The sequence below is a fragment of the Sinocyclocheilus grahami genome, unplaced genomic scaffold, assembly GCF_001515645.1.
Source record: "Sinocyclocheilus grahami isolate Dianchi unplaced genomic scaffold, SAMN03320097.WGS_v1.1 scaffold258.1, whole genome shotgun sequence".
NCBI classification, from domain to species: domain Eukaryota; kingdom Metazoa; phylum Chordata; class Actinopteri; order Cypriniformes; family Cyprinidae; genus Sinocyclocheilus; species Sinocyclocheilus grahami.
In genome coordinates, this window is record NW_015505437.1 from 1,193,201 (window position 1) to 1,203,591 (window position 10,391).

At 36.8% G+C, this 10,391-nt stretch overlaps 1 protein-coding gene across 1 annotated transcript in view; it reads right to left on the reverse strand.

The window, feature by feature from the left end:
* Positions 1–10,391, reverse strand: part of LOC107598928 (probable leucine--tRNA ligase, mitochondrial) — an 18,209-nt gene that overhangs the window by 2,914 nt on the left and 4,904 nt on the right. The window contains exons 4-8 of the mRNA XM_016290371.1: positions 8,023–8,151; positions 6,754–6,827; positions 6,542–6,653; positions 3,564–3,652; positions 3,481–3,519 (exon numbers count right to left, since the gene is read on the reverse strand). Coding sequence (XP_016145857.1) covers positions 3,481–3,519; positions 3,564–3,652; positions 6,542–6,653; positions 6,754–6,827; positions 8,023–8,151 — 443 coding nt within the window. The remainder of the gene's footprint in view (positions 1–3,480; positions 3,520–3,563; positions 3,653–6,541; positions 6,654–6,753; positions 6,828–8,022; positions 8,152–10,391) is intronic.

Sequence of the window (10,391 nt, forward strand, 5' to 3'; positions counted from 1 at the left end):
CTAAAACTGCCCGGTCCTGCAGATTTGCTTTATACAACATTAGGAAGATCAGGCCCTTTCTTTCAGAACATGCAACACAACTCCTTGTTTAAGCTCTTGTTCTATCCAGGCTGGACTATTGCAATGCTCTCTTGGCAGGTCTTCCAGCCACTTCTATCAAACCTCTACAATTAATCCAAAATGCCGCTGCAAGATTAATCTTTAATGAGCCGAAAAGAACGCATGTCACACCTCTGTTCATCAATTTGCACTGGCTACCAGTAGCTGCTCGCATTAAATTCAAGGCATTAATGTTTGCCTACAAAACCACCACTGGCTCTGCACCCCTTTACCTAAATTCATTACTTCAGAGTTATGTGCCTCTAGAAGCTTGCGTTCTGCAAGTGAACGGCGTATTATTGTGCCATCTCAAAGAGGCACAAAATCACTTTCACTGACTCAATATTTAACTGTTCCCAACTGGTATACTCACTAACTCTAACACTTTCTATTCTATTTTTAATTCTACTTTATCTTCTTTTTTTTTATTTAAAAAAACAAAATTATTTATATTTTTCTATTCTATTGTATCTACTTGTTTTTCTTTGTGTGTGTGTGTATGTGTGTGTGTGTGTGTAATATACACATACACCTTGCTACGTGTACTGCGTTAGGCTAACCGAGACTTGTCATGTGCACTTATATATTGTTGCTCTTTTGTTAGTTTTGACTCACTTTCTATTCTATTTTTAATTCTACTTTATCTTCTTTTTTTTATTTAAAAAAACAAAATTATTTATATTTTTCTATTTTATTGTATCTACTTGTTTTTCTTTGTGTGTGTGTGTGTGTAATATACACATAAACCTTGCTACGTGTACTGCGTTAGGCTAACCGAGACTTGTCATTTGCACTTATATATTGTTGCTCTTTTGTTAGTTTTGACTGCTTTTATTGTCCTCATTTGTAAGTCGCTTTGGATAAAAGCGTCTGCTAAATGACTAAATGTAAATGTAAGTCTCTGGGGTATATTCGTAGCAATAGCCAAAAAATACATTGTATGGGTCAAAATTATTGATTTTTTTTTATGCCAAAAAATCCTTAGGAAATAAAGTAAAGATCATGTTCCATGAAGATATTTTGTAAATTTCTTACCGTAAAGGTATCAAAACTTAATTTTTGATTAGTAATATGCATTGCTAAGAACTTCATTTGGACAACTTTAAAGGCAATTTTCTCAATATTTAGATTTTTTGCACCCTATAGTTGCAAATAGTTGCATCTAGTTGTATCTCGGCAATGGAAAGCTTATTTATTCAGCTTTCAGATTATGTATAAATCTCAATTTTGAAAAATTTACACTTAAGTCTGGTTTTGTGGTCCAGGGTCACATATAATAATTATGTCAAGCTATAGCAATAGAGCAAAGACATGAAAGCTCCTATGGATCTGCTTGACATTTTATCCCACTATTCTGACTTTCTCACAATTCTGACTCTCTTTTTTTTAGTTAAATCTTAAATTATGAAATTTTTCTCAAAATTGCAGGTTTATCATAATTCAGACGTTTGTTTTCTTGGAACTCTCAGTTTACGTCTTGCAATTTGTTCACATGGACAAAAAGCACACATTCATGGTTAATATAAAAAAAAAAAGAAGGTAAACTCAAACCTAATTAGCTTTGAATTACGTGATTCAGAATTTATTAGAACCGAGAACTCAGAATTCACAGAATTGTGAGATGTTACCTCAAAACTGTATGAGATTTAAACTCAGAACACTGAGAAAAGTAAGAATTGTGAGATGCAAACTCAGAATTCATGATGTAAAAGGCTTCAATAGCTAACAACACAATACTTTTATGTGCTTCATACAATATAAGCTCAAGAATTTGTTAGTACACAGACATTAAAAAAATGAACTAATTTTATCTATACTTTACTAACCCTTTCCCATCTGTCATCTTTTTTTTGATGGATTCTGGGATCGTCTTCTCCATTAAGAATGCAATTCTGCAAGTGATGCTGTCTTGGATTTTGGACAAAACGAGACATTAGAAGGTAGCATAAACGTACTCATTTATACCAATGACAGATGCATGAGGGCAAGTAGAGACACACATTTGCCCAAGTCCTCAAAAGACAGTCATGCAAAGAAGATTTTAGCCCCAGATGGTTCAAGTCTGTAATAATCGTTCACTCGTCACATCAAATTCAGAGGCCAATCCCTTCACACACATGCACAAATTACAGACAGGCTGTACTGAAATACAGGCTTTTAAGTAGGAGGTAAACACTTTCCCTTTACCACTTTCCCAGAGAACATCCTGTACCGACTATTCTGCATACAAACATCCCGATGACAAGAAAATACCGCAAAAATACTGAGATACCGATTCGTTTGAGAGAAGGTTGTGTTTGCTAAATCCTGCATCACTATAATAACTGATCATGATTAAAGCTATAGTCATTTAGATCAACCCCTAACACTAAGTATTTAGTAAAGATGTAAAGTACACAGAACAGCCTAGACTTGTGGAAGTGATTTTTTTGCAAACAAGCACCGCTTACATTGTCCCAGCCTCCAGGGAACAAATTAAATTAAAGGTATAGTTCACCCAGAAATTTCCTGTTCATTTACTCACCCTCAGGTCATCCAAGATGTAGGTGACTTTTTTCTTCAGTAGAATTCTAAAGAAGATTTTTAGCTGAAACAGTGTTCCTTGGTGACTCATACAATGCAAGTCAATGCCTGCTGTCACTTTGAGAGTCAAAAAGCATATCATGCAACACAAAATTAATCGCTTCTGATGATATATTGAGGTCTTATGAAGCGGAACAATCAGTCTGTGCAAGAAACTGAACTTTATTTATGTGGATGTTTTACATGAGACGTGTACAACATCCACATTTCATGTCATTATAGGGTGTTTTATATGATTGTGTATACATGATGTAATTGTATGATTACATAACTGGTGAATATGTTATTTGAATCAGTTCATTGAAACAAACGGTCCAAAAAAAACAGTTTCTGGAAAAGAATCACATTTCTCTGTTTGTCTGAGGCTCTGGATTACAGGTAATAATGTTGCAAATAATGTTCAGTTTCTTGCACAGACTGATTGTTTCACTTCATAAGATCTCAATATATCATCAGGAGAGATGGGTATTAATTTGTGTTGCCTGTGATGCTTTTTTTTTTACTCTTAAAGTGGTGGTAGCCATTGCATTTTATGAATCATCCAGGATCACAATTTCAGCTAAAAAAACAATCTTTAAGGAAAAAAGTAACCTATGTCTCGAAGGGCTTGAGGCCGAGTGCATTAACAGCAAATTGTAATTTCTGGGGGAACTATCACTTTAGTTTTTGTCCAACATCAGCTGTGGGTTTAATTTACTCAAAGGCAACATTCTTCAAAATAATGCTGTAAATAAAATGTATTTGGGGTGTTTTCAGTGTGTGTGTGTGTGTGTGTGTGTGTGTGTGTGTGTGTCATACCCATATGGACAGCTGCAGTGTGTCGGGTGTTTGTAGGTACTGTAAGGTCCGCGCAACCTGGTCCAATGAAGGTATCCAGTGGCGTCTGGATCCACACTAGGCCACGGCTGCTGAAGCACACTTGCCTTCCCCGACAGCACACTTCCTAGAGGATTCCTCACCTGAGACAAACCTGAGAGAGGTTTCAGGAAACTGTCACATAGTCTGAACACCAATAATCTATTAATACTTCATCAAATTAATCATCATCAGGCTTTTTTGGCTCATATATAGTAAGAATACAGAACTCATACATTGAGGATTTATTATTATTATTACATTATTCATTATTTATAATGAGCAAAAATATGCAATTTTGGAGCACTTGCTGGTATTTATTTAGCCAAAAAACATAAAAAGATGAAATTCTGATAGCTTGTAATGTAAATCAATGAAATCTTTACAACAGTATAGCAGACACTTACAGTACATAATGATATAAATACCAGTTATGACTCTATATCTCCCAATAATGTCTTAGTGATATTTAATATTGCTTTGTTTTAATGATCAAAACATATAATGCAATGCAATACAATGATGATTGAGAGATGAACAAATACACATTCCTCAAAAGCCTGATGATCATATTTGAGACTCACATTTGAACATGATTTTTCCTAAAACCTATGCATGGATAATCAAGTAAAGCTAAAAGCTGCTTCAGGCCAGTATGTGTTCATCTTGAAATATTACAAACAATATAAAAGTTATGTTTATTTGATATAATTCAGTAAAGATTTCACAGCAAAAAGACACGGGAAGCACATTCTGAAGGTGGATATTTGCACAATTTTGCTAAAAGGCCTCAATCAAATGACAGAAGACGTAGTAGATTTATTTACAGCAAAGTTTTGTTCATTTACAGGCTTTAAAAATATGATAAAGTATGCTTTATAGAGTTAAAGATCCACTAGTGTCACCAAACTGGACAGCAAAAGCAATAACTGTTTTGTAACAAGGTAGAGAATGATCCAGCACATAAACAGGCGTCCGAATTTAGAAACCTGTGTCTGACCTCAGCATGGCCTTCAGGAAGGATGTACACTTCCGCTTGTCCTTAGCGTGTGTTTGTGTGTGTGCATAAGTACAGGAGGAAGTGGGACAAGAAGGAATAGTTCACCCAAAAATGAGATGAGTTCTGACATTATTTACTATCCTCATGTTGTTCCATGCTGTTATATTGTTTCTGTGGAACATTAAGGTCCTCTAAATCCATGAGAACACACACACACACACACACACACACACACACACAAACATATCCTTAACAAGCAACGTTTGGTCACATAGTTACACATCTTCTGGTCAGCATCAGTCAGTGTTATCAGAGCATGTGGGCATGTTCTTTTTTCCTTACGGGACAAACACACAGTGTGTGTGTGTGTGTGTGTGTGTGACAATAGCAGGATGTGATGAAATGGACAACAGGGGCCAAGAGTTTCCTTTTTTCCCCTTCACCACTAGTATTTCCACGACTTTTTACCCAGCTCACAATTATTCACTTTCATCCTGAGTCACTTTTTTTTCTAATAGCATCGTACTAGCAATTTTGTATTGTCATCAGAATGTACAATCCACACTATTCAGAGTTGAAATGGGAATGCCCAATTAATAATTATTCTTGAACTGAATGTGTTTTGATGATGCAAAACGAATGCTGAATTAACAAATCACCCATAAATGTTATCATACACAAAACACACATGGGGTATCTCCAGAAATCATTTTTGTGACATTTAATGAAATATGTCTAATCTTCTGTGAAAAATGCATTCTATAAATCAGAGAATACATTTTCATCTAATTTATAGAATTGATATCGTTATCGCAATAAATACCAGAAATATCGTGATATATATTTTTAAGCCCATATCGCTCATCCCTACCGTAAAGCTTCTTTCACACCAAAAGTGAAATGAATAGGCCTCGGGCTGAAAGAAGTTTCTCAGCCTCTGCACCTCGAATCCTCTCAACACATTACAGAAGAGATGACAATGTTTAAATTACTTAATTTAAAAAGTAACTCAGATATTTTGTTGCAAGTATTGCATTACTTTACTATGTACTTGGAAAAAGTAATCTGATTGCGTAACTCGCGTTACTAGCAATGATTTACCCCCAACACTGATCATGGACCCGTCACATGGTCAAATACAAATAAAAGTATTCTTATCCATTCACAGCGCAGATATTTACCAGGAACATGAACAATAGCTGCAGTGTGGAGTAAATGACAGCACAGGGAACAGTGAGGGGGGCTTGTGTACAGTATGTGTGATACGTGCAACGCTTCATGCTTGCATATGTTAGGGTGTAACAGACTTTTTCAGGAGTAGATAAGCTGCTAAATGGACATGTTTCCCTGAAGGTCAGCATCCACCCATCTGACCTGCTTCATTTAATGTTCCAAGAACACCATGAAACCGGTCCAGTATATAAGTCATTATTAACTATATATGCATCCTATCAGTTTAATGCAAACTTGGCAGGAACGGCCTCATGTACTGTATTTGAATAAATGCAAACGAGAATAAGATTTTAGAGCAATTGTGAAGAGGAAGCTTTTCAGTGAATAACAACTTCAATTTCAGCTACACTCTTAAAAATAAAGGTGCTTCACGATGCCATAGAAGAACCTTTTTTGTCTAAATGGTTCCATAAAGAACCTTTAACATCTGAAGAACCTTTCTGTTTCACAAAATGTTCTTTGTGGTGAAAGAAGGTTCTTCAGATTAAGAAAGAGACGGTTCTTTAAAGAACCTTTGATTGAATGGTTCTTTGTGGAACCAAAAATGGTTCTTCTATGGCATCGCTGTGAAGAACCTTTTAAGCACCTTTATTTTTAAAAGTGTACTGAATGACTACAGAGATTTTAGCACACAAGACACTTTCGTTTTTCTATCTTTATAGTGTCCATCCACCGTTACCTTCAAATAACAGCTTTGGGAACATGAGGAGTAAATGATGACAGTATTTTCATATTTTGACATACTGAGGTGGATGTGTGTGTGTGTCATACCTGCCCAGAGTTCAGAAGCTAAGTGTGGACACATGGGTGCCGCCATCACACAGAGCGATGCCAAAGCCTCCTCAAACTCCACGCTGTGCAGAACCACCCGAGACGAGGCTTGCTACAGTAAGAGAGCAGAAAACACAATAAAAAGTTCAGAAAGCTCAATCAATCATTTGGCTTTCCAAGCACATTATTCTTGATGATTGTTGATGACTTACTGAGAGTGTGTTGGTCAGTCCCATGAGCCGAGAGATGGCCGCATTTAACAGGAAGTCCTCTGTGAAGTGACCTGTCAACAGAATAACATGGCTTAACTTCATTCAGCACAATATTAGATATCAGTTTCCTTTAAACATACACTAAAGTTCAAACGTAAAAAGTTAATACTTTAATTAACCAAGGATGCATTAACTTGATCAAAAGTGACAATAAAGGCATTTATAATGTTACAAAGGATTTCCATTTCAAATAAATGCTGTTCTTTTGAATTTTCAAAAGACTTTGAGACTAGATCGATCAGGCAGACTCCACATCACCCATACAATGTATTGTTGGCTATTGCTACAAATATACCTGTGCTACTTATGACAGCTTTTGTGCTCCAGGGTCACATATTACTGTTTTTATTATATTTATTAATGTCAAACATTAGTCATGTTTGGAGGCTTTCGGAAATATTCAGTTAAAGGCAGAGTAAGTGATTTCTGGTAGTCAATGTTGATATTTGAAATCACCAAAACAAACACGCCCCTACCCCAAAACGGTCTCGCCCCTATTTTGATAGCTCCGCCCCACACATACGTACACAACCCAGGCAACGATTAGTTCTGTGAAACAAAGCAAAACCAATGTTACACCGTGTCTACGGATGTGAGCGGCGCGGCGCAACAAACCCCCGACAGAAAACTGCTGCCGGGTTCTATTTATGACGTGCTGACACACATTTCAAATGGTTTTCAACGGTGGTTTGATCGCGTCCAGTGTAGGCAGACTTTAGCTGTTGTAGACTCGGTGTTACTCAGCTATTGAGAAGAAACAAAGCAACCTCGGCGTCCGATCACAGGCCTCCGCTCCTTGAGTTCTCTCCAGCGCTGGAAAGCTGATCCGATATTTACACGGGTCCTACTTCTTGCCTTATCGTTCCGCAGACTTTTTTTTATCTGCCATCTCTATCTTTCTGTCGCTCGGCTCGGCTAATGTCTGTCCCATGCACTAAACGCTCTCTCCTCCACATCACGAGTAGACACGCCCCTTATTGCTGATTGGCTACAAGTTTGTTTTGCTATTCGGCCCGAATCAGTTTTCTAAAGCGTTTTTGAAAAATCACATACCCTACCTTTAATAGGTGGTGCCAACTACATTTATTGGTACAACACTGGTATATTTAATAGTGTTTAGTAAGTAACCAGGTAAACTGTGCATTTTGAGCCCCAGAAAAACAATGAGAAATGCATATAGGCATATAATGATCACTGTCATCTCTGGCTTTACCTGTGTGATGGCGTAGTTCTTGTTCTCCCAGATCTTCCTGGCCTCTGATCGCTCTCTCTTGTTGAGGACGGATGGGTTGGGCGTCTCTGGACCCTCAGTTTGGTGGCCAAACCCCACAGACGGGCCTGCCATCGCAAACACAGCATCACGTTAAAACAGACCGCTGGTATAACTGTGGTGTTGTACTTGATGGACAGGTTAGAGATCAGGACGTTCACACAGAACGTGTTGCTGTGCTAAAAACAGCTAGATAGAGTACAGCAGGTGCTTTTGGAGGTGATTTAACTCTCATACACTGGTGCTAATGTTTAGTAGAAGAATAGGATGCACATACTTCTTTAAATCCAGATCTGGATTGTAGGTACTTTTTTTTTTATGAACATATACTTGAAAGTGTATGTACAGTAGGTCCTGTAACGGCTCTTCATTTCTTTCAGGTTTTTCACCATTTGTAAATGCAATATAGTATTAGTAAATATATTAAAATGATTTAAAATATGCGAAAACGAGCATAAACAGCTAAAAATCAAATGCAAAATGTCATTTTTTTATTTTTTATTTCAAGAACAAGGGTTCCCACAATCTTGGAAAACCTAGATATATACGGGAATTTTAATTTAAATTTAGAATTGAAAAATCATGGCAATAAATACAATTTAAAAAGTAACAAAAATGAAAAAGTAACCAAAAATTTAATGTCACCCATAAACGCTCAACGCACTTATGTCAATAATGTAAATATATCACATGGATCTCATCACACTAGGATTTATCTGACTACTTTAAAATGGTCTACACCGTGTAGTAACATAACTTAAAATATCCTGTGAATAAATTAAAAAAAAAAAATTATTTAATACTTTTATTCAGCAATGATGCATAAAATTGATTGAAAGTGACAGTAAAGAATTATAAATGCTGTTATTTTGAACTTTCTGTTCATCAAAAATCCTGAAAAACTAAATGCATCACGGTTTTGACCAAAATATCATTCAGCACAACTGTTTTCAACATTGATAGTAATCAGAAATGTTTCTTGCAGATCAGCACATTAGAATGATTTCTGAAGGATCATGTGACACTGACGACTGGAGTAATGATTCAGCTTTGATCACAGACATAATCAAATCATCGTTTTAAATGTTAATAATATTTCACATTTTACTATATTTTTGATCAAATAAATTCAGCCTTGGAAGAGACTTAAAAAATAATATTGACTGCAAACTTTTGAATGTTGTATGTTACGGAGCAGCTCTGAAAGATGACGTTTACACCGGTATTAAGTGCTGACCACCAGTGTTTGGATCACTTAAGATGTTAAGAGGGTCTTTGGTGTGATGATCTTGTATGTTTGAATCCTCAGGAAGAGACGCAGCTGTGTTTACTGTAATAAGCATCTCTCCTCTACACTGTGTACACACAGACGCATTATGAAACCATCATTGATAAAAGCACAGAAATTACAGGCGTTTTGGGAGCCAGTTCAGATGCTCATGTGAGCCTGTTTACCTTGTTGCCTGGCAACAACAAAAAAACTATTCTGGCTCCAGTATCCACAGAAAGCCACACGGGAGGTGAGTGAGATGTGAGGAGGGCTGTTCGCAGTACTGATGCGGTTCACACACTAAAATGGCACAAGCTGTCTCAATTTGATACTCAAGTCTCATTGGCTGGCCTAAAGCAATTTACAGGAGTCAGAGTGCACATATTTTCGATCAGTCTATATCAGTGGTTCCCAACCCTGGTCCTGGAGGCACCCCAACACTGCACATCTCCTTAATCAAACACACCTGATTCAGGTCATCAGCTCATTAGTAGAGACTCCAAGACCTGGAACTGTCAGAGAAAGGAGACATGCAGTGTTGGGGTGCCTCCAGGACCAGGGTTGGGAGCCACTGGTCTAGACAACAAAGTTACCTACATTTTTCAGGTAATGCACCTGAACACATTATAGAGTAAAAATAGATGGTAGATTCCAATAAGATGTTTTCTTTTAACTAAAGGAAGGGCTTCCTTTTTTATAGTTAGTACATTCAAAGCTATATATTCTACTTTTTATCTCAACGTAATGTGCGATTTCTGATATACTCACTCCTAAACAGTTTGAAAGTCTAATTCTGAGCCAGATGAAAGATTTCATGAAGCCAGCACAAACTCCTGCACTTTTGTAGGGTTTGGGTTTTATTTTACGAAAAATGGTGCCAAATCGATACTTTTAAAATGGTACTGTGCCTGAACCGATACTTCCAAAAAAAAAAAAAGCTACAAACCGATGGTGGATGGTATTAAAAAAAAAAAAAAAAAACTCCTGTACAGCACACTGCACTTTTTTGTACTTCATGTTTTCTTACACACACACACA